Here is a 25585-nt window from a genome sequence, read left to right on the forward strand (position 1 = left end):
CTTTTCCTTTTGAGGACATACAAAAGACTAGTTATGTAAAAGTTAGAGCTTAAATCCCATATGCCATGGCGATCTTCCCTAACTACTCACTGTGGCCTGTATAAATAAATAATAAATAAAATAAGGTGGAAGGTAGGATGACAGAGTTTTAGAAAAGATCCATGTGCTTTCCAAAGTCTTGTTCCTCATGATCTCAAACGGGAGCCCACCCCTCAACACTTGAAGAGTCAGGGGATAGTATCTATAGGAATTTGGTCAAAGTTATTTAGATTCAAAATATATTAAGTGATAGTGATGAGCCCCACTTCCCATTTTCTAGAGGTTAAATGGAGATAAGAGTCTCAGGTCCTTTTGTGTCTGAGCTGGTTTTGAACCCTTGATCCTCAGATCTCAGCCTCCTGAGTAAGTAGGATTATAGGCATGAGCCACCAAGCCCAGCAACATGTAGTCTTAATATGCCCCTTCTCCATACTCTGCATTTATTAGCTGCAATCTAGCACAACCTTTTCTCCCATTGCTTAAAAAAAAAAAGGATTGTCTTGGGGAAAAGTTAAATTTAAACATTTTTAATTGCATGTTATTTTTTTCCTCTGCTAATCCTGGTGCTTAAACTCAGAGCCTGGGGACTCTCCTTTAGCTTTTTCACTCAAAGCTTGAACACACATCTTGAAACACATCTCCACTTCTAGACTTTGTGTGGTTAACCGGACTTTTCTGCCCGGGCTGGCTTTTAATCTCAATGCTCACATCACAGCTTCTTAAGTAGCTAGGATCACAGTAGTAACACCACAGCACATGACTTCATATTGATTCCTAAAGGTTCTAGATGAAAGATATAGCAGGTTCTAGTTGAGTTTGGGTGTTCTTTCTTACCTAAACCCTTCCCAAATGTAGACTTCTAGGAAAAGTCCTCTTAACACTGTGCGGTGATTGAAAAGCAGCACCATAAAAATAAGTAAATAGAGTTACTTCATGCACACATCCAATGAAGAGATATAACTTGATGTCCCTCACTCAGAATATTACAGTGCATAAAAAATACCAGTTCCTATTTTTTTTTGAAAATACAGTGGTTGAAGAGAAACGTTCTAGAAGCTTTGCCCAGGGGAAACAGAGGAACTTCCTGTCACCATCTCTCCAAGCATCACAATCATTCCTAAATCTATCATGGGTGATCATCCAGTGAGAATGCCTCAAGCTTGAATCAGTTCTTGCTGGGGTGGGATGGCTCACCTGAAAGGTGATGTTTGTCTGTGGCTGCACCTTGGCTGCAGGAATTTGAAGGTAGGACTCTTTGTTTACAAAATTCACACTGACCAATTTTTCACACTTCTCTCCTTGGTAGCCAGGCAAACACTGGCAAACCGGCTCATTTATCCTGATGATGCACTGAGCTCCATTCTGACAATCAAAATTATCACAAGGGCTGGTACGAGGGAGAACCATCGGTGGAGAAAATTCACAGAACAAGCCACTAAAAGACACAGAGAAGAAAACAAAAAGTTAGTTCAGATTTTATGTGGATGGGATCTGAAAGTCCCAAATGTCTATACAACTGTGTCTCAGCATGTACCTGTAACCTTCAGGACAGATGCACGTGTAGCCATTCACTGCGTCGGTGCAGTGGGCACCATTTGTACATTTGTTATCTTGGCAGTCATCGAAGTCAGTATCACAGTGCTCCCCAATGTATCCTGGTGTGCAGTCGCACCTGTTTGAACAGGTAAAGTTTCAGACTCCATGGAGCTAAATCTATTTCATTCTTGAGGAAATAGCATCAAGTTGACCAACATATGCTTGTTAGTCTCATCCCTAATTTAAGGAGTGCTGAGACTATAACTCTTTCTGCAAACTAGGGTGTGACTTCTATCTCTGATCTATTGGGAACATGGTGATGTCATTTCTTTGATTATAATGAACATTCACAATAGAATAAAAAGAATTAAAAAAAAAAACATGAGTTTCCCCTTGTCTCACTTCCTCTTTCCTTTTCATTCTTTCCTTCCTCCTTCCCTTCTGTTTTTTCTTTCTTTCTTCTCTCTTGGCCTGTATTTTCTTTCATTGCAGTTTTGCCTAATTAATTTTGACCACTGGGATGGTGATAGGTCCATGTTGTAGTGAAATTTGAAAATTAATATTATGTATATTTAAAAACGATTAACATTTTGATTTTTATGTAGCTGTTAGAGGCATTGGAACAAAAATACAGTTTTCAGGGAACTTGGTGAACTAATATTAGAAACTAATTTTGAACACGTCTGGAAAATCGTGGAACAAAATGTGGCGACCACAAAGGATCTGATACAAGTCCATGGCGCCAAGTCCATGCACAGATTTTTTTGGCCCAAATACTCTGTTGAAAAATTGCAACTCCATTGAGGATAAAGAATCAGGGTCACCATGCGGCTGACATTTCTTGTCTTTCATGGATTCACTAAATCTCTTCCATACCCTGAGACTCTGGTGATACCAGTTTATCCATTGTGCAAGTGAAGAAAATAAGGGACAAGATGCTGAAGCACCTTGCCTGAACATGTGCAACTTAAGTGCCTGAGCTAGGAGGTGAACACAACTTTTGACTTAGCCTGGATTTCTGGCCACTGCATTATGTGGTCTGATCACTAATTTCTTAAGCTTCTCTTTCAAATCTGTCCTTGTCCAGTGTTTAGCTACCAGACAGCAAGGACTCAGGACTTCATCAGGCCCTAGGCAAAGCAGTTTGTTGTAAACAATTTTCAAGCTGTGGTAGTTCCCTCCATGTTTACAGTGTCAGTTACTTATAAATATTAAATGAGAAATTCCTTCAATAAAACAAACTTCGTAAGTTGAAACTTGTATACCATTCTCAAATGGGTAATGAGCCCGTGCAGTATCTGATCTCTCCTTCCTAGAATTACTCATTTGCCCTCTGCCCAGTGTTTCCACACTGTATGTCTTATCAGCACGACAGTGACTTTAGCTATCTTCTCAGTGACTACCTCCAGGGTGTTACAGTACTTATGTTTAGGTCACATGTGAGAACATGCCTTATTTAATTGACTTCATGTATGATAAAGTGTAATCTTGACTAACGTACTGAAATTTTCCTTACCTAAAACAGAGATATACACATATATGTACATATACCTCACAATTTTGTTAGAATAAATAAAAAGCATTCTGCATGAAGTATTTGTAGTCAGAAAACTCTTCAGTTTATTCTCTTATTCACTGCTTTATTTCAAACATACATTTAATAAGAAAAATAAAACAATTGTGTCATTACTGAATGTCACAGGAAATTGCTTAAGAATACAAAATCAGTATTTTTTTTGCCAGTCCTGGGGCTTGAAATCAGGGCCTGGTCACTGTCCCTGGACACTTTTTGCTTAAGGCTAGTGCCCTGCCACTTGAGTCACAGCACCACTTCTGGCTTTCTCTGCATATGTGTTACTGAGGAATCAAACCCAGGGCCTCATGCATGCCAGACGAGCGCTCTACCATTAAGCCTTGCTCCCAGCCAACAATATCAGTACTTTAAGAGCATATGGAGATTGACATTTTTAAAAAGTAGGAGCATATAGCTTTTAAGAGCAACACACGTTCAGCTTGCATGTATGATTTAAGAAATAAAATGACCTCCAAGAATAAGCACTGTTTCTTTGCAACCAGTCAGTCTTAATGCTAAATCATAATAAAGCAAAGTAAATAGCAAGTCTGAAGTTAAATGGATCCTAAGTAGCTGCACACATTCTCAAAGAGATGGAGCTGTAGACAAGAAATTCCATCAATGTTAATGTGAACAGAGCTGCCGAAGTGCCCTGCATTAAGAGAAAGGAGAAATGCCTTAAAACATTGAATTATTTATCTGAGATATCAAAGTAAAAAAAAAACAGAGAAATAACTATTCACCACAGAAGCGCTCTAAAAGGTATTTTGTATTCTCTTATCCCCAAGTAATATTTTTCAAGCCCCTTAGAAAGTGGAGTTACATCCTATCCAACTGTTTTGTGTGTGTGCATGTGTGTGTGTGTGTATACATATATATATATATATATGTTTCTTCTGTTCCTTAGACTGAATTTCAAAGCCAAGAATACATTTGAATCAGAATTTCTCATAGTTCCCATTATCAAAGAAACCTGTCAGATGTCCTCGGGTTCCATACTATCCAAGTCTTGAAGCCAAATGTACAATATATTGTTAGGAAGCCAGAGACCCAACTGAGTAAGATGCATTCTTCAAAATACTGCTTAGGGCATCCCAAGGTCTAAAAATACCTCAGGGCCATTTAAGAGATTTATGAGGTATATAATAAAGCAAGAAGAATAGAGCCAGCTCTGTGAGTTCAGTAAAAAGAAAATACACTTAAATAGGACAACTTGTCCAAAAAAGTATTTCTCGGTAGAAATTTTCTTTAGTTGCTCTATTTTGATTGGTTTATGTCCATTTTCTCTTTGCAAGCATGCTTCCCACAATGTGCAACTATTCATAAGCTGGGAATAAGGGCACTCACTCTGACTTTACCCTGTTTGCAGCTAAACTAGGTACAGCCATGGCATGAACAGGAGAGCCACTGGCCACTGAAAACCATAGGCCTCTATGTTAATTAACCTGTGCTGCAGCAAAATGCACTTTTAGAGGGTACAAGTGAGTTGCTAGAGACAGAATGTGTTTAATTGAAAATTTGCCTTTGTGAATACAAATTCTCTTAATTATAATATACCAAATCTGTTCATTTCTCTGAGGATCATCATATTTGTTATATAAGCAACTCACTTTTGCTTTGCCAAATTCGACTGTGGGTAGATCAAAGACAATAGTAGCTAGAATAATTTAACCATACTGCTTGGTTGAATAAAATGTAAAAATCATACTAAGTGAACTAAACCAGACTAAAGGAACATAGGCTCAATGGTTTCCCTCATTTGTCATAATCAGTAGAAACGTTGGGCTCTCCTAGCAGAGATCTGCAATAGAGCAAAAGCTAGATACATAAGGCCATATAGTATGACGCTAAATGAAAGGACCTCTAGGATAGAAACAAAAGCCATATAATGAGTGATTGCTGTCCTTAATGTACTATGTTATCTCTCAAAAAAATGTAATGGAGAATTTTACATAAAGTAAAAATGTTTACACAACTTGTGGTTTCTCACAGTGCTGTAATCTGTGAAATAGTATGAAAGAATTAAATCAACCCTTTTCTTTTTCAGTAAGGTACTGGACAGTAATTATTAGATGTGCTGCAGGTTTAGCTGGTATATTCTAAATATTTAGATTTTTAACTCAAATTTAAACAAGCCAGTGTCTCCAAGGAATAAATATTTTTTGGAATAAATATTTATATCAGATTAACCTTTGAATAGCAGGGAAGGTTTAGAATTATTGATTTCTTATCCTCATTTCACTCAAAAGTCTGATGATCTGTTTGAAAAGTATCAAAGATTTACAGTTCAAATCTTTTGACTCTTTAAAATTGTTCCTGACCTTCTTTAAAATTGCTCATGAGTAATTTTTAACTATCTGAAAGCTATGGTAATTAAGCTTGGGTCACTTTATGTGAACATGATGTGAAATGAATAGCTATAAAGCACTACAAAAACCTAAGATATATAATTACCACATGTCCTGACCTTGTCAGAATCTCCATAAATTATGGGTGAAGGAACAAATAATGCTTTGGAGCAGCTATCTGGTATAATATAATTCCCGCCCAACTCCAGAACACATCCCACTCCAACTCATGCCTAAGAATCCAGCCTCTCCTCTATATCAGACCAAATGAACTATTAAACTATAAAACGTCTTAGAAGGAACATGCATTCACCCAACTGGAAAAACTAGTTCCAGCTCTCCCAATAAATAACCCATTGGTATTTACATAGTCAGCAAAACCCTGGGCCACCAATTCCTCAAGTTTACAATGAAGAATCAGCACTATGAGATAACTCCAAAGCTATAGTTACTGTAGATTCACTCCAGAAATACTTCAGGATGGAAGCAAGAGGATTGTGTGGTTTGCTGTGAGACACTGTTTAGAATTACTGCTTGAATGGCAGGATGTTGTAGTACACTCCTACAGACCTAGGCAAAATGTTACAGGGGCCCCATCTTAAAGGACAAGCCAGCATGGTGGTAACGGTAGTCTGAAATCTCAGTGATATAGTAGGTCAAAGGTTTAAAGCCCAAGACTGATCCAACCCAACCCTGGGTAGAAACTAGTAATCCTGTCTGGAAAATAAAGCATAAAAGGACTGGAACAAGTGTAGAGGAGCTGCCTACAAAGTATAAGGTCTTGAATTCACTATCGTTAAACACACACACATGCCATACATAAATGCTTCACACACGCATTCATTACCTCCACTCTTCTGCTCCACTCTCAGTTTACTTGGTGGAGCTCTTTAGGAGTGACAAGACAATTGTTTTGGATACACTTAAGGTAAAAGCAGCACTACTGCCGGGTGATGTGTCTATAATCCTTGCTACTCCTGAGGCTGAGATCTGAGATTCTCATTGGGAAGCCAGCCTAGGCAGGAAAGTCCGTGAGACTCTTATCTCTAATTAACCACTAGGAAACCACAAGTGGAATTATGACTCAAAGTAAAGCTTAATGATGACATCCCGGCCCTGAGTTCAAGCCCCATGACCAACAAAGAATACAAAATTGAAAAAAATAGCACTATTAACATTTAAAGTGGGGAAATAGTCATAAACCAGGCATACCCGGGGCCATCTGAGCCATATGGCCAGTGTGTGGATACTCAAAGTATTATTTCAGACCACAACCTTTTCAGACTTACCTTCAGGTAGTGAAGAGTAAATTGGAATCTTAGTGGCACTGGCTTGAGAAGGAAACTTACTGAAAGGCTCTGTCTGCCATCCTACCAATGACTTCTCTAGAAGTCATAGAACTAAAGGAAACCTATCTTGTTTCTGTTTGGTATACTAAAAAACTCCTATCTTGCCTCTGAGTGTTGGTGAAACTGTCATGGACCAGCGAAAACATTCCCTTTGCTTTCATGTGGGGTGAAGGCACCAAGCTAGGGCTTGTGAGAAAGACTAAGGCAAGTCTCTAAAAAGGAAAAAAAAAAAAAAGAGCAGAAGAGCTCCTTCCCGGCTCGGAGCTGCAGGCAGCTGCTCACTTACTTGTATCCTTTTGGGGTCAGGATGCACTTGGAGTCATGCTGGCAGGGATTCAGGTCCTGGGCACAGAAGTCCAGCTTCTCTTCACAGAGCTCGCCTGCAACATGACCAGCTTGTTAGTGCACACAGAAAAGCCAACAGCCCTCCAGCAGTCGGTGCCAAGGGTCTTAGAACCTTAGCACCACTCCGGATCAAAACAAAACAAGAACCCCCCGCAACACACACAAAATACAGCCAAAAAGACTGTGAGGAAAACACAAACCATCCTTCCACCCACCCATATGTCCAATCTTGGTTAGGGTTTGGGACAACACCTTATCCTGGCATGTGGCCCAAGTGTGAGCATCTTTAGAATACACTATTGGAATTAGAAAAAGGCAGTGAGAATTCTTTTCATTTTTTGCTGATTAACTGATTTAATTATCTTTTACTGGGGTATTGCATCAAATTGAAGAATTCTTTTTAAAGAGCTAGTGAATATTCATAAAAACTCCCACTCAAGTGCCAGCTATCCACATTCACAAACCCACCACTTATCAGCCTCATGCAGCTTCCCTCACACCTGCCTCTGGCCACTAATCTCCCAGTACTTAAGTTCGTCTGTCTAGCTGAGGTCATAATGTGTGGTATCTCCTTTTTTAGGCTTGACAGACACAAATATAATTATTTGATATACTTCTTTACTTCGGGCTTTTTCTGTAGCTTAAGGTTTGAAGAAAAACCCTCAAATATGTATAGTCTCTGAGGTTTTATGGAAAATTACTTAGTTATTATATCAACCTACTCTTGCTATCTCCTAAAATGAACTTATTGCACAGGAAGTCTCATCATATTGTTTCTATAAAAATTTTCTATATCTCAAATCCATGATTAAAAAAAAGTGTCTGCATTCGGGGAGCTATATTTAAACAGGCTTTAAAAAATTTACAAGTTCAATTAGCATTACTTTAAGTTAGACGTCTTAATGGGATTTCTTCATTATAATTTATCACTCTAACATGATTAAAGCACTTTCCAATCCAATCTATGGTTGAGATTAGGATGGTAGAAAGTAGCCTATATCCAAGAATGTAAACTTTCACGCTACAAGAAAAACCATTTGAGACAGATAAGTATACTTACAATTTAGTCCCAAATTGTTTCGGATCATAATAAACACGAACTGTCTTATTTTTTTCCCATTCACCTATCCAGTCCAATTTAGCTAGTGTAAACCACAGTTCACAAAGATTTACCATGTAGTATACTCTGCTAGATGTCAGGCAACTGTGGTAAATGATTGCATTCTTAATCAGCTTCTGTTACCAGTAGGAAGGCTAAGCTTGTGCCAGCATGTAGAGTGAATTTAGTCTCAAGAGCAAACAAACACACAAGCAGAGCCCATCATTCTCCAGGAGGAACTTCTTCATGGATTTGATACAAACAGAAATAAGGAGACAATTCTAGCATAGAAACTGCTGAATGAACAAATTCCTAAAGCTCTACCTTGATATCTTTCAAGCAAGCATGCGGATTTGAAGGTGAATAGTTAAATCATTCTTAAGTATATGCTTATCTCTGGAGAACAGCCTAAGAGTATATTCCATCAACACTAAAAGCTCTACACCAGACCCTCAGAAGATTGGTTAGCTACTTAAAAAACTGCCTGAACCCTTAAAAAAAATCATCATGAAACAGTGTAATTCTAACCAAGTATTACAAGATTATATTCTGAGTCACATTGCTGCCTAAGGCATGTTTAAAATCTAATGTTACATCTCATACTCTCATCTCTTCAGTTTATTCTCAGATTTATGAATTCATTTTCTATTCATGCCGGGTTAATGGTTTATTCTGGGGCTTTATTTAAGAACTTCGATATTTCTGTTGCTGATCTTACTTATCTAGTGCTTCTCTTATGGTACACATATTGCATATTTACTCAATAAACATTATATAGTTCTTACTAATGTGTGCCCGACAGGTTTAAAAATCTACATATACAGTCACCTAATATTCACAACATGCACAGAAGGTAATACAATGGAAATAATAGATACATATTAACTTCCTGTTATTGAAGTTTATCATATTCTTTCTTTGTATGAGAAGTGAAAGTCCAAGCCTTAGCATTTTTGCTTTTGTATTTACCTAGATTACAACATGGCAATATAATCAACTAGTTGTTATTGAAGTTGTTATTCTGACGGAAGAATTTGAATGTACCTAGCTCAACTTGGGTTTCATTTCAGCTTTTAAACAATGTTTTCTCTTCAATTTTAACTTAAGCCATTTTTCATGAATACTAACATAGCTTATGCTTTTCATTTTAAATATTACTTTAAATTGTCCCTGATTGAATATCAGAATAAATACTTCCATCTAGTTGTTTTGTTCATTTTCCTAACATTATTTCCTAATGATATTAATTTGCTATTCAAGCACTGAAACACAGCAGATGTAAAGTATGATTTGATCTGTACCTTATGTTTTTCATACATGTAGTCAGAGATAACACTGAGTTAGTGTAGAATGATGGACAATAAGGGGGAAGATTGAATATTTGTTTCTCTGATGATCTGTGCCCAGCGATAACATCAATAGTTGTCTCCTTTCTTGAGAAGCTATGTGTACAATGACACAAAAAAGATGAAAATAGTCTTCATTCTATTCCTCAGAGTCAGGCTCGGGATTAATTATCCTGTCCAATTGTCTTTCCATGCTTAACTTTCAGGAGAACTGATGTCAGCCCCATTTGCTTGGCTTAGGGCAATGTGGCTGAGTGCAGATTAAATGGACCTCTGAAGAGATGAGTCTAGACAAACCATGCTCTGGGTTTTACTCACACAACAGAATCGGAGCAAACTCCATCTATTTGCTCTCTGTCTTTGATCCTTAGAATCCCCAAATGACGAAGCAGTAACATGGGACACAATGTATAACCAACCTTTGTGGTTTAACTTTTGATTAGGTAAACAAATTAGATTTCTTCATCCTAGTAGCTTTCACATATGTGTGTGCATGTGTGTGTGTGTGTATATGTGTGTGGTGTGTGTTTATGTTTAGGTATATGTTTGTGTTACTTGTTCTTGTTTTAGAGAAAGAAAAGTAGATAAGATGGGGGCCTAGTCATTACCCTTTAGGATAAGAGTGAATACACATTGTAATTAGACCTTTCCAAAGACAAAGCATTAAGTGTCTGAACAAAGTCATTTCTCTGTGAGAAACGTTCAGTCTAGCTCTTGGCTCCTGTCAGGTAGTGACCACATTCCAGATCTCATTTTGAGTTATGAGGGAACATGGCAAGATGGTGCGCATGTGTCTAGGAAGCTTACGTTCTCAGACTGAACTTTCAAAATAAGCTATAATCCATCACTCACCCAACACCCAGGAATATCTAATCTTTATCCTGAGGACACTGATGTAATATGACTATTTTTTTTCTTGCTGATTCAGGACGTTCCTGCACCTGCTACCTCAAGCTATTTATCAAGAATATACGCATATCTTTACATTAGGTGTCTTGATTTGAATGATAAATGCTATAGTCACCTTCTAGGTCTGGCAGTAACAACTGGGGAATCAGGGTTGATAATGCTTGGTCTGAAGTGAAGAGATCCAATCCTCTTGAAAGGTCAGGACATTTAAACAGAATGGGCTCCTGCAACCATGGACAATGCAAGACAATTGCCTGGTTCTAAAAAAGGTGCATTATCTTATTTTTTCTGGATATCTATTATTCACTGTTAAAAGTAAGTTTGGGAACTGAAGGTATATAAGGACAACTATAGCTCTAACCTTTCCCCCCCTCAAGAAAAGGAACCTGCTTCTAGAGACACAGTGTAGAGATTCTGATGTGTAATAATGTAGTTTCTTCATAAAGTCAGCAAATATTTGCTTTTCTAATGAGAAAGGATCACTGATATTGATAACAATGGAAAAAATATATACGGTCATCCAATCAACGAGAGTAAAACATGTGTTTAGAAAGTAAAACACGTTTCTTTGAATATTTGCATTTTGTGATCATGAAAAGCCTGTTTAGATAATATTAATTCTAAACTTTTGCATTAATCTAGCAAGTTAGGATAGCAAAGAAATAACTGGGTAAAATCCATGAACTCCTTAAATGCATCTGACTGGAGGGCAAAGAATTCTTTTTTATTTACAGTTTTTATTTTGCATGGCACAAACTACATACTAAGTGAAACTATTTGTAAGGAAGCACTTTTTTTTTTGGGGGGGGCGGTCATGGGCCTGGGGGTTTTCCCTGAGCTCTTCAGCTCAAGGCTAGCCCTTTACCACCACTTGAGACACAGCACCACTTCCAGTTTTCTCATGGTCAACTTGAGATATGAGTCTTATAGACTTTCCTACCCAGGCTGGCTTTGAACCACGACCCTCAGATCTTACCCTCCTGAGTAGCTAGGATTAAAGGCATGAGCCACCAGCACAGGGCAATATAGCACTTCTTTACTTGCTTCTGGTGGATAAATACTTTTTAAATGTTAATGAAGATCCCAGATAGCATCAAGGTCAATAAAAGGAAGGGAGTAAAATAAATAAAAACAGCAATAGATGTGTCTTCTCATAGTATATACTAAGGGATGTCCTCGCAGGTTGGACGACTTCTAGAGAATTCTACAATATGTCCTGCCAAACACTGATCATCACAGAAGGAAAAGTCCAAAGAATGGGGAAAGGAATCAGGAGAGTACATCTCAGAACATAAAAGGGCCTATCTGAGAGAGGGGAAAGTAAAATTGCTGTTTTTCTAACTGTAATTTTTTTTTTGACCAGTCCTGGTCTTGAGCTCAGGGCCTGAGCACTGTCCTTGGACTTTCTCAAGGCTAGAGCTCTACCACTTGAGCCTCAGCACCACTTCCAGCTTTTTTTTTTTTTCTATTCAAGTGGTACCGAGGAATTGAACCCAGGTCTTCTTGCATGCTAGGCAAGCACTCTACCATTAGGCCAAACTCCTGGCCCCATAACTACAATTAAAAAAAAAAAAACTTAGTCCAATTCCCATAAAATTAGACATGTTCCATTAATTTCATTTAAAAGAAACAGAGCTATCTATTAAGCATTTCAGGGACAGTAGGTCCAGGAATTTCCTCTTAAGACTCAGGCCCCTGTGTAAAATGGACTAGAAGTTACTTATAACCTGTACACATTTTTTTCACATACTTTAAATCAGCTGTAGATCCCTCACGGTATCTAACGCAATGTAAGTGGTATGGAATAATTGTCATAGTGACTTATGCTGATAAAAAACTACTATTATTAGGTAATTCAAGCAGCAACTTTCCCCATGTATTTTGATCCTTGTTGGTTAAATTCACACATGTAGATATGGAGAGTCAACTGTACTCGTGTTTGTTTGTTTCCTCTTTGGCTGTAGTAGGCTATTTCCACTTTATATAATGTATGTTAGTTTACAATCTCAGCTACCAGACCACATTAACAATGTCACATTAGTGTGTGTCCAGTCTACATGTTTCCATATTTACTAGTGGCAAAGGAAATTATTAGCTTCATATTCATCAACAAGAAAAGGATGGCTTAGGAGCTGCATGTTTCTGTGATGCAATTTTTGAAAACAGCAATCTTTTTTGAGTATTTGTTTTAATATTCTGCTGTTTCATTTTTATACACATTCACTATACTGAAACTTATTCTCCTACTTAGCAATAGACATATGACCTTCAAACTGTGATCTATGAATAAGCAAACTCACTTTTTAAACTTAAGAACAACCAGTTATTAATGTAGAAATATGAGGAGGAAAGTATTCTTGAGAGGCTGGGAATTCTGAGAGACATACCGATAGCCACGGTTCTCTAGGAAATGTGTGCCAAAATGTGACGTGGATATTTGGGATGTTTTTTTGGAGGTATTCTAGGAGATAATGCAATCATAATTCAATATAGAAAAAACTGTGAAAGAATGGATATAGCATAGAGAGAAAGGAGAGCTCATTTTAGTGTTAATTTTCATTTTATAAATGATATGAAATTAGTTGCTCCCTAATGCTTAATTGGAGACAATCTGATCATTGTTCATATTGTGAAAGAATGTTTCTCATTATGAGTAAGCAAATAACATCTGCATATTATGCTGTTAATGTACTTAAAATGGAAAAGTAATGGCTTTGCCCTAGTAAGCGTCTGACCTAATCTGAACTTGTTGTTGGAATCCAAAACTAAAGAGTTTGCTTAGGGCACAGGGGAAAAATGTTTTATGGATTTTTACATCATATTCAACAATTAGGTTGGCATTCTGTATAAGGTATTTTCTCAGTAAACACCTCATGCATTTTTAAATGGAAAAACTTACCTCCCCAAATAAACAGACTAAGAAAAGGAGGTAGTTTTCAGTATTTCCTTCTTCAAACTCTGAGGTTAAATTTTATAGCCAATTTCAACAGCTACTGAAAAGCCCAGCAAATATTTGACTCAGTCTTCCAAATATATAAATTAGATTGAATAGGTCTGGCTAAACTAAATTGTTGCACGGGGCTCAATGGGTACTGTCAGGCGACTGACGAGAGCAAACAGTTCCTTTAAAATGTTTTCTAAGAGTCGAAATACGTTTGCAAAAACCTTTGAAAGGCTTTGAGGATGAATGCAGTCCTCATGACACTGACAGGATGCCAATGTATATTTCCCAGTGAAAGAACATTAGTGTTTCTTATTTGAGAATCTCAAATATATTCACAACTATGTTGACTTTGATATACAAACCTTGCCCCATTTGGATACAGATTAACAGGGGTCACTGTTATGCAGAAATCATGAAAGTTTACAAATATACAGAATCCTAAAAAAGACAGCTGAGAGTCTTTAGCTTTCACTATGTCCATGTCCTTCTAAGCAGAGTACGGGTATTAAGGGAAACCGACACTTTTCCATGAATAAAACTTATTTGACATGAGCAGCTTAAGTAAAGTTAAAACACAGCAATTTAAAACAAGACAGCTGTGGAAAAGATGGGAGAAGTCAGAATTTCTTTTAGAACCTGTATCCAAATTTCTATAGAAATTTTTCTGTCTCTGTCAGTGTGGCATCAAATCCTTCAAATCATGCTGGAATTAACGATGGGAATTTAAGCTTGACTCAGAGGGTTGCCAACTATGTTTCTGAAGCATATGTATTTCACATTTTAGTCTTTGTACACTGTTTTCCTTTTTTTTTCTTTTTTGTGAAGTGAAGGACCTTGCTAATACTAGGCAAGTTTTCTTGCACTGAGCTAAACCGCCAAACCTCCTATACATTCTTGCTTGTTATTCTCAAACAACGATGTGAAAAGGAAGATATGTCAATGCCCACAATTCACTGGAGAAAATACATTGAAACTGAGAAAGATCCCAGGCTGAGTCAATATTGGGAGAGAAATCTGAGCTTTTCTTTGTAATCCCAACAAATTATTACTTGCTGTTTGTGACAGCAGGTAATTTAAGACTCTGGAGGGCCACACATTAATTGTACAGGCACTGATTGAATGTTTTTTTTTTCCATGTGTTAAGTAAAACAGACTGCTTTCCTGTATTCTGTTCAAATGTACTACATAAGGAATATTATGTATAGCAAGCTGAACAGACAGCACGAGAGACAGAAGAAAAGCTTGTTAGGTATAAACAATTCAAGTCATTGCATAATCGGGAAGGAAGCCAAGCCTGAAAGGCAACAGTCAATAGACAGGGGCAGCCAGTAGACAGAGGCATCCAACTTGCAATGCATGTCGCAGGAGCACCTAGACACTAGCTTACATTTGCCCCTGTGTAAACTGTATATATGTGTCCTGGAGTGATTGCTTTAGCATTCCTTTTAGCTCAACTTTTTGCTGCTAATAGGTAATGAGTTCTGGTAGGTGAGTCATATGTCAGCCATTTACAAAGGTTCTTTTTAAGTAAGGAAGTTATCTTATATAATGTGGAGGTGTGCAGATTCTATTTCAACTGGATCTTTGAGTTAAGAATATAAAGGGTGACTCCTTTTAAAAGTAGCCAGTCTTTGGAACTTCTGGAGATCTTTTACAAACATGAAATGCAGTGAGCTATAGTCAAAATATGAAGCTATGTGGTGATTTTAAACACCATTGTAATAGCAAGCTTGCTACTGAGAGTGTATGTAACACTAGTTAAGGACAGAATAATTGGTATTGTGCTTGTGAAATAGACTCAGGTTTTAGACAACTTGTCCTAGACCATCAGTTGTAGCATTTGCAAAAGGAAAGATGACACTTGACCAAGAAGTTATAAGTGCATTCATAAAAAAATAAAATCTTTTCTTTTTACACCTTAAAATCAGAAGCAAGCTTCCAATCTTTGTGTTTTTCTACGTCAGCCTATATACAGTATGACTAAATGGGCACACAGGAAAACACGCAGCCAGTGCAATCGAAAATGGACAAGAAAAGCTGCTTGTGTATTTACCTATCGACATTCTAATTCTGTGTGTGCTTGTCTACATCTGGAACGATCCAAATATATAACATGCTTGATTTAGGACACTGCTTCAGAACTCAGTACTTGAAGGTTAGCAACCTGAGACATTAAGATCCATTAGAGAATTACAAATTGCTAAGACACAACTTCTTGAAGAGTCTGTGATGAATCACCACATATGGGTAGACATGAAATCACTTTGATCTTCTTCTTGGGCACTGGTGCATTTGGGTGCACTGGATTAACACGAATGATTAGATACATCTCTTTTTATGCTTGGAAACTGACTTCCTAGCTCATAAAATTCTATTTTAAAAATGTGACAGTTTCACTTGATAAACTATTCTCTTGGGCCCTGTAATGCTTACCTTATAAAACATTCTCAACAATATTTTCCTTATTTTGAAATGCTGAGAATTCTCCTCAGTGCCTTGTGCTAGGCAAACCCTCTACCACATTGCCCTTCCTAGGCCTAGATGCATCTTGTGAAAATGATTTAATAAATCCATCTAAATTTAAATCTTTTCCATGTTTAATATGGCTAAGATTCTTGATTTAAAGTCATGGAAAAACTTATACTTTAATATTTTTTTTTCTTCTTTTTTTTTTTGCCAGTCCTAGGCTTGAACTCAGGGCATGAGCCCTGTCCTTGGACTTTCTCAAGGCTAGAGCTCTACCACTTGAGCCTCAGCACCACTTCCGGCTTTTTTTCTATGTATGTGGTACCGAGGAACTAAGCCCAGGTCTTTATGCATGCTAGGCAAGCACTCTACCACTAGGCCAAACTCCTTGCCCTTTAATATTTTTTTTCTATCTATAGCCAATCTAGTATAATAAATGACCTGTGTTTTTCATTTTAAAACACCAAAACACATAGGCACAGTTAAAAAAAACAGTAGAATCATGCCAAATTAGGGTGGGTTGGGGGGGGAAGCATAATTTCAAGTATTCCACTTTCTGTCAAATTATGAGCCTTTTTCCATTTGCTATGTTTAATGTTTATGGTAAATAAAATATAAAGGAACAAAAAAGTAAAAGCATATGGACAAGTAGAAAATAGAAAAATGTAGCCTCTATTTTTAGCAACCTTTTTTCCCAACTGAAGGCTGCTGCCATAAGTTTCTAGAAATTGATAAAGTGCATTTCAGAGCACTGCTTACAGTGTCTGACATAGCTAGACATATATCAAAGATCTGAACAAATGACTTAACATATTGCTTTCCAACTTCATATTTCGTCATCATTTATTACCAGGTACACACAGTAAAAACCTAGGGAGTTTTAAAAGAAAGAAGAAAAGTGAAGCGAAAAATCATAGTAGACTTAAAAGGCAACTAACCTTTTTCCACCTCATTCAGATTAGCAGCTGGCAGCGACAAAGACAGAAGAGACAAAAGACTTTTTACATTGCAATACAACAGCAGAGCACAGGAAGGCAAGATGCAGCATTAAGGACAGAGAAGCCAGGGTGAGAAAGCAAACTGAAGCCAGGCTTACATTTCTTACCTACAGCAGGGCCAAACACACAAACATGGAGAAAAATGAGGCCAAAGGAAAGGTCATTAGAGGGGCGCTAGATATCCTCATCTAGTTCTTTACGATGTAGAAAGGTTTCTACATGTCTTGCAGAGACTTGGAAAACAGAAATAGTGGCATCAAACAGAAAATTTCAAATGCTCAGAATATTTTTCACAAAGTACATTGTAAGGCTACTTATGCCTAGTTTGTAAAAAAATAAAAGTCTCATTACTATATTTGTATAACCCTGTTAGGTAACTTGAAGGTGTAAGTTGAGATGTATTTGCATAAGTTTATTCAGTGTCCTTGTGAATATGTGTATATGACATGTAGCCTTAACATGGCAGACCAGTGCTTTCACAGTTGTGGTACATGAAAAAAAACACAATTGTCTACTTTACCTTACACTAGATGAGAAAATGCACCCAGGCTTATTTTCAATGTTTCAAAATACTACACTTCTAATTTTCATTTAATAGTCTTTGACCTTGTCTCAATTACTATAAACCTTGAAAATTTAGTTTGGTTTTGAGAACAGATATTAACATGGTCTTTTTTTTCTTTAGAAAAGGCAAAACCAAGACCTAATATCTCTCAAGGTAATATTAAAACCACAGATCTATTTTTAAAAAGTTATTTAAGATTTCCAACATCTTAGTTTTCTAACCAATACATAGCACAGTAATTTTGTTTGAACATCATAGCAAATTGAAGTTGTCAAAAGTTAATCTGGCTTGGAGAATACTATTAATCAAAGATCATGCATTTTCTAGCTAGAAAGGTACATGGTGAATGAAATAGGCAGAGAAAAGATTTGTGAATTGTGATGGAGAGGATAAAGTTTAAATAATAGAACAGATATATTATCGGTTTTTATAATTTATGTTGCTGATCACTTTGGTAAAGAAAACACCCAAATATTTTCTTCTTTAGTAAATCATTTACTTATTATGATGCTATTTAAGTTTGATAAAACTTTGATACATTCCTCAAAGTTGTCTTCTTTAATATTTCTAGCCCTTATTTATAGCCTGCTCATCATACCAGGATTTTCTTGTTATGATGCTTTCATTTCTCTGAATTCCCTCTATTGACAAGATTATGCTCATTTTGACACTTGGCATGCGGGCCAAATGCAAACACTAACACTATAATAACTTAGAAGCTTTTCTGTTAAGTTTCATTTGCTTTTATTACAATTCACTTCCTCATTGTATGCCTTTGGGATAAACAGCAAACATAAATCTTCAAAGGAAAATGAAAATCTGTAACTTGAATGAGTTTTATACAATGGCAACATTTTTATAGTCACTGATCATAGCCGAATTCTTCTCCCAGATCTCATGCTCTTTAACCAGATTCTAAACCTCAAATTTCAATTTATTATAAGAAAACTCTTCCTTAAGTATGGACAGATTATGAAACTCTAGAGAGAAGTTTATGTTAACTATAATTCTATAATTAAAGGTCATTTGTATGCTGCAGATTTTGAAATCTGAGGATGGTATTTGGTAAGCAAGTCCATTTTGCATAGGCACCAAAAACTATACTGAAATATGTATAAATTTGCTCCATTTGGGTATCTTCTCTGTTGCCTAATTGTGAAATCCTTCACTGTTCACAAAACCAGTCCAAAGTGATAATCTACTATGCTCCTAGTCCCCACATCATGCTGCCAGGCATTTTCCTGTGAGCTTACATTTGCCTACATCCTCTGCTCAAATTAAGGCAATGTATTTGAAGAAAGATGGAGAGATGCTTATTGTCCAGAGAAAAATGGCTTTTGACAGGGAGTCATGGTAGATTCTTGCATGACAGTTATTTTTTTCTTTCTCATAGATAAATTTCATCTTTGGCTAAGTAGTTTTGCCAAATTTGGGGTAACTCTAATGTTTCAGTGACAGACATGTGACATCCCTGGGGAAGGAAGGGTTGATGTCACTTAAGGTATAATGAACTGAATCATTGTTCACAGCAGTGTATGTGTGTATGGTTCCATAATACAAGGTGGCCAGGAGCTTGTGACAGACTCCAAAGATAAGAATAAGGAATAAGTATTCTGAAGTCCCCAAGGGGGACCTTCTCCAAAACAACCTGGAAATGTCTGCCATGTTATTTGAAATACCATCAAAGGATCCTGAATTCAGCTGTGCTTCTAAATCTAGGTTTCATTCAATAAGAAACATACAGAAGTTCCTGGTTTCTGTGCTCAGAATAGCATATCAAACTATGCTAATAAGAATTAGATTCAAATTTCTGGTGTATTCAGAGCCTAGTGGTTGATAGAAGCCTCCATAATGAAGCAGGGCTTCTATCTTTTCCACAATAATTAGATCAATGGCAGATGGAAGGAGCTCGCCTATCCAAAGATGGCACCAAGTAGCAGAACTGGTCTTCTCGCACACATTTAAATTAGGCCAGCCATGGAAACTGTAAAGGTGCCATTATCTGTGGTCAAAAGTTAATGGTAAAAACCTGAGGGGTGGCCCATAATTTCTTGGTGGAAACTCAAATCTATTGAGCAACTAAACTCTTTCTAGCCACATTTGAACAAACATCTGTTCAAAATACTTGCTAACCTTTGTTAATGCGACACATCAAAGAATACTCAATTCCTGCCCATGAAGCGCTGTTATGTAACAAAATAGTTATCAAAAAATCCAAATTCCTTCTGGAAAGTTAATATGATATAACTGGTGCTCTACTGGTACAAATAGAATGGTATCATGGAAATGGGAGTTTCAGAAGCACTCTAAGAGATCTGGGTTTTGACAACCGATCTTGAGATTTTATCTGGTATGTTGCCATCATGCTAAAGGTACTTTTCCACTAAGAAAGGTATTTGGCAAAATTCAGTTTTTCAATATTTCATAGAAAGTTGATATTCTGAAAAAAAATCTCTGGGAAGATGGTTTATATAGATTTATGTTTATCTTGAATGTTTAGAGCAATTAACGTGGCCACCCAGACAGTTATGTCAATCTAGGTACTGTTAACGTTGCATTCTACTATATGCAAATCAGCCAGGTGCTGGTGGCTCATGACTGTGAGATCTGAGCATTGTGGATCCTGAAAGCCAGCTATAAAGACTGTGAGGCTGTTATCTCTCATTAACCAACAAGAAGACAGAGGCTTCAGTGGCAGAGCATTAGCTTTGAACACAAAAGCTCAGGGATAGGGCCCAGGCCCAGGACTGGCACACGCATAAAGTACAAAAAAATCTATAGGGCCATAAAATATGACGCTAAATGAAAGGACCTCTAGGATATAGAAACAAAAGCCATATAATGAATGATTGTTGACCTTAATGTAATATGTTATCTCTCATCTCTTTTGCTGTCCCTTGGTTACCTCATATTGTTATAGTATCTCACTTTGTTATCTGATATATTGGATATATTTATATTTGGTTATTTGAAATTGGATAGGGAAGGGGGGAAAACAAGATGAGGGGTGGGGGAGGGGGGAGGGAAATGGGGACCAAGACATGAGAAAGGGTATCAATGTATGTGAATTAATGCACCTCCTATCTGGTGAACATAATGTAACCCTTCTTTTAATTACAATAAAAATATATAAGAAAAAATCTATGCAAATTAAAATGCAAACCCAGCAATATGAAAATAGTAATTTTCACAAGAGTGGAAGAATCTCATTCTCTATTTTAAATATATATTCCCTTTTTTCCTCTTAAATTTGATTCATTTCTGAAGAAAAAACTTGGCTATGACATTTCTACTCAGTCACAGAAATAAATCAAACAGATACTTTTTCAGATGGACAATTTATAAACTTGATGACTTTCCAGAGAATTGGTGTGAACTGGAAAGAAGTTTGGCAATTTGTATAGTCATTGTATTTATCCACCAGATTAAATATCAGAAAAGAAGTGATAATCCCACAAAAATATCCTACTGCTTGAGATGTTCATGAATGAGTTTCATCTTGAAGGACATGGAAATGAGCATGGGACTGCGTGATTTCAATACCTACTCACTCTTTGTCGACATAGAAAAATTCTTCTTATATATGGATTAGTGAGTCAGTTTGTGTGTGGAAATGTTTTGCATAAAATCCTCATTGAAAGCTGGGTGTTCGATAAGCTCATAGGCATGAAACTAGCCATTTAGGAGACTGTAATCAGAGGTTCAAGGTTCAAAGCCAGCATGGTCAGGAAAGTCCATGAATATTTAATTCCAGCTAACCAATAAAAAACTGGAAGTGGAGCTATGACTCAAATGGTAGAGTATAATCTCTGAGCAAAACAACTCAGGGACAACAGTTAGGGCCCTTAGTTCAAGCCCAGGACTGGCACAACAAACAAGAAACAAGAATAACTATAAGAAAAAAAAGCCTCACTGTATTTGGGACAAACATTTCTGTAGAATAGCTTTCTTTGTGTGATTTTAGTGATGGATGCGTATACTGAAATGAGCTTGTTGTGTCTTTATTTGCTCGGGTGAACCTACCTTAAATCCCTCTTTGTTGTATTACAACTAATTTCTAATACATCTACCAGTTATTGAATTATAGATGGGCTCAGTAAACAAATTTAACATAGTGTCAACCATGCGTTCAAACAGATTCACTGATCAATGGCATATACTATGACCTGTTTTTCATACCTGTGTACTCAGGTGGACAAAGGCATGTGTAGTTATTAATTCCATCAACACAGGTGGAATTATTTTCACAATCATTATCTTCACAATCATCAACATTGATTTCACAGTTTTCTCCTTCAAATCCATCAGCACAAATACACCTGAACATCAGGGAAAGAAAGGCAAGGAGTATTTTATTTTTCTACATTTTAAAGCATGTGATCTAAGTGGTTATCAATTATAGAGCTGTAAACTACAAGACATTGATTTTTAAAATGCTTTGAAATGGTATGTTGGAAGCCTTAACTGCAGGTAATATACAACAAACCGGTAAACATTCAAAAAATTAAAATTTATAGTAGCTGCAAGATGACAAATAGGTCCAGCATCCTAAAAATCAATAAACCAAACATATTTGCAGGTCTAAATCACAAGCTAACTTTTTACTTCACAACTCTATCTTAATGTCAAGATTGCTCTCCAATAAAATAAGTCATATTTCTTTGTGCAGTAGTGGGAAGAACTGGTACTGGTTTTAAAAATGATATCATCTTCTACTCTATGTATAATGTCCCCGGTGTCTAGTGGCCAAACAAAATCTAAAATTTAGATTTAGTCTTTCTTGCAATCACAAATGCATTTTAAGTCTCAACAAATCTCTTCCCTAACGTTAAACATTGTATATTTAATCATGACTACATATCAAAATAACCTCAGTAAAGTATAGAAGAAAAAGAGACAATTTCATAAAATGTGTAAATATATTTTTAAAAATGGTATCTTTCTAAAAAGCTATCATGGTATATTTGCATCTTTATGTGGAAGTACTGGTGTCATTAAAAAGAAGTCTATTTTGTAACTGGTGAATTATTTCTGAAGTAATGCTATTCTACAATTAAGTGATTCTAGATTCAAAATGTTCACAGCTTGTTTGTCTAACTCATAATTGTGGCCTTGATGTGAATCATTAACTTTCTGTGGAATTTAGCATTCTACCATGTCTATAAAATAAGAATGAAACTCAACTGATGAGTGCAGGATTTGAATTTTGAGAGTAGTTGGCTATTAATTTGAATAACAGAGCCAATGCACTGTCTTGTCCTAATCTGACTTGATGGATATGCCTACATGCATTCTTTCAATTTTTTGATTGGGTTGCATCCTCAACTGAGAACTCCATGATGTCTCTGTTTATAATAATGCAAGGATGAATACTTATATTCTAACATCCCTTACAATATTGTCCCTTTCTCTGAAAAGAAAAATGCATAGTCCCTTAGTAAGTTCTTGCTCCATCACACAGGAGATCACAGCCCAGGACTTACCAGAATCCCTCCTTTTCTCCTTCTTGTAGGTGGCAAGTCCCGCCGTGTTTACATGGGTTACTGATACAGGCATGAATTGGGACATCACAGTCCTGCCCCTGGAGAAGAAATGGCCAAGTAAGGGTGACTACAACGAAGGAAGTTCTCAGCACACAGAGAAAGCAGAGTCGACCCATGAAAGTACCGTACCTTGAAACCATACGGACATGTACAGCGGTAAAAGTCAACTGGGTCGTTGTTACAGGTGCCATCATTTTTACATGGATTTGATAAACAGGGATTACATTTAGCTAGAATGTTGACATCAACAGGACCTAAACAATGAGTGGAAAATAAAGCCACATGAGAAACAGATTCTTTCTGCTCATGGTTTACATCAATGCCCTAATGTAAAAGCACATTTGGCATAAAACTGTTGTCTGTGTGGCTATGCATGTTTTTTTTTTTCTTCCTCAACAAAGCCAGGAGTCTTCATCATTCATGTATGTCAGAAGGAGGCCTATTCTCTGGGAGGTACTGTGAGAAATTCCGAACCAGAATTGGAATCTGAGTTGGTAGCTGCAGTGATTAGTAGCTGATGTTAATGAGATTAGAATTCCTTATGAACTAATTTATGCAGATGTATTCATAATTATCACCTACAACTCAGCCTTCACTAGATCCACAGAAATGCATGCTATCATTCCAGGAGAGAACTGCTTGTGTGATGGTAGCATGTATGAGTTTTATGAATAATTAGAAATGTATCACTATAATTAAAAATCGTATATATATATATTTCCTATTACTTACAAACAACTGCACAAAAGTGCTTTCCTTCTTCCCCTTTCCTTCTTTTCCATACCCCCTCCTTCCTTCTCTTTCTTCCATCCTCTCACCCTCTCTCCCTTTCTCTTTCTTAGTTCCCTCTCCCTCTTTCTCTGTCTCTTGTCTGACTCCCCCACTGAAACACCCACCCACTAAGTATTTTCTCTATCATGAATGACTCTAGCCCCAGTGACACGTTTATGCACGTGAAAATGCATCAAACAGTCTATGCTGTATAACATTCTCCTTCATATCCTCTTCATCCACTGTATTTATTTCATTAATTCAGTATGTGATGAGTGATGTTTCTAGATCTTTCTTATAGAGGAGAAAATACATCACAAATATCCATCATCTTACTAAAAGACCTAGGTCACTGCAGATTTTGCGGTAGCCAGTTTTTATAAGATGTACTCTTTGGTAAATGGCCAACAATATGGACATTGAACAAGTTTCAATAAAACATTATCTTATTGATATTACTTTTTATACTATGCAAACTCACTAGCTTTCTCTTTGGCAACTGTATAGGAAAATAGCAAAAAAATATGACAAGTTAATATATATATATGATGAAATCATTCCATAGCATAAACATTTTTTTGTTTCTACTATCAATCTCTCTGTTGCTATTTTAATTCACTGGAATAAGTAATAAGTAGCACCAATTCTAAGTTGATGTTTCACTGCACACAATTTCTAGAAAGGATGCTGAAAATATTATTAGTGAGACATCTGATGACTTGACCTCTCTGCCAGTGCTTCAGCATTCCAAGGTAATTTCCCACTAGAAGCCATGTGACTTTTCTGTATGGATAACTTTTCATAATGCTATTGTACAGACATAGAAGCATGTTACAAATATATGAAAAATCAATTTACATGATGTTCACAGAATATATTCCTATCTTTTCCTATGCCTTATTTTAGGAAATACTTGTATCTATTTAAATGGTTAGGTATTAGAATTCACAGAAAACATACTCATCAGTTATCTCTGAAAATATACCAAAGCTTAAAAAATCACCCTCTATAAATAGACCTAGATAGCAATTTCAGTTTCTTTTCAACATTTGTTAATATGACAATTTGGGAGGATAGTTGTGTTCAAGGGAAAGGGTCAGTCTTAGGGACAGGCAGCTCATGCATTAGGAAAAAACTTTGACAATATGACATCCTTCTCATTTTTCTTGGTAACCAGAATAACTAATGCAGCTTTTGTATCAAATGGTAGGGGAGGAATTGCTGGACCCATTTTGAAGTCAGTCCCCTAGAAACTCCATCTCCACCAAATTATTTCTCAATGACGGGTATACATTCAACTATTCAGCCCATTGGAGAAATGAATGGTTTCAATTACTCAAAACAATTACATTAAAGTAATACTTTACAATAAATGTTTGTGCTTATTAGTTACAATTAGTAAGATAGTATGCAGGTACAACCCTGACAATGAATTCTTTGGCTGAGGAAGAAAGAATGTAGCTTAGAACATGGCTGGAGGATAAAGCCACTGAGTATATATACACAAACAGGACAGCAACTCAGCATATCCAAGTACTGGAAACAGGGGATAGTGCCCTAGACCTTGAAAAAAATGCCTTTTGGTCTTTCAGTGTCTGCCAAGACTACAGTTCGAATAGAAGTGTTCAGGGCTGGCATTTTCTAAGTTTGATCCATGGAACATGTTATTTTTTCAACAATTATGTGTGAATGAGGAGCTAGAAATGGTTTTAAGGGAAAGGTAATTGAATGCATTTTAAGTAATTTAGTACAAT

The 25585-nt window shown here is 36.7% G+C and overlaps 1 protein-coding gene across 2 annotated transcripts in view; it reads right to left on the reverse strand.

Annotated features, from left to right (window-relative positions):
- The window catches only part of Slit2 (slit guidance ligand 2), a 313542-nt gene that overhangs the window by 18346 nt on the left and 269611 nt on the right, over nucleotides 1–25585 (reverse strand). For both annotated transcript variants that reach the window (XM_090343777.1, XM_090343776.1), the window contains 6 exons: nucleotides 23190–23314; nucleotides 23001–23098; nucleotides 21697–21836; nucleotides 7132–7225; nucleotides 1574–1711; nucleotides 1234–1474 (listed from right to left, as the gene is read on the reverse strand). In XM_090343777.1, the coding sequence (XP_090199903.1) occupies nucleotides 1234–1474; nucleotides 1574–1711; nucleotides 7132–7225; nucleotides 21697–21836; nucleotides 23001–23098; nucleotides 23190–23314 (836 nt within the window). The remainder of the gene's footprint in view (nucleotides 1–1233; nucleotides 1475–1573; nucleotides 1712–7131; nucleotides 7226–21696; nucleotides 21837–23000; nucleotides 23099–23189; nucleotides 23315–25585) is intronic.

This window comes from Megascapheus bottae, chromosome 13 (genome assembly GCF_031878675.1).
Source record: "Megascapheus bottae isolate mThoBot1 chromosome 13, mThoBot2.hap1, whole genome shotgun sequence".
Taxonomy (NCBI): domain Eukaryota; kingdom Metazoa; phylum Chordata; class Mammalia; order Rodentia; family Geomyidae; genus Megascapheus; species Megascapheus bottae.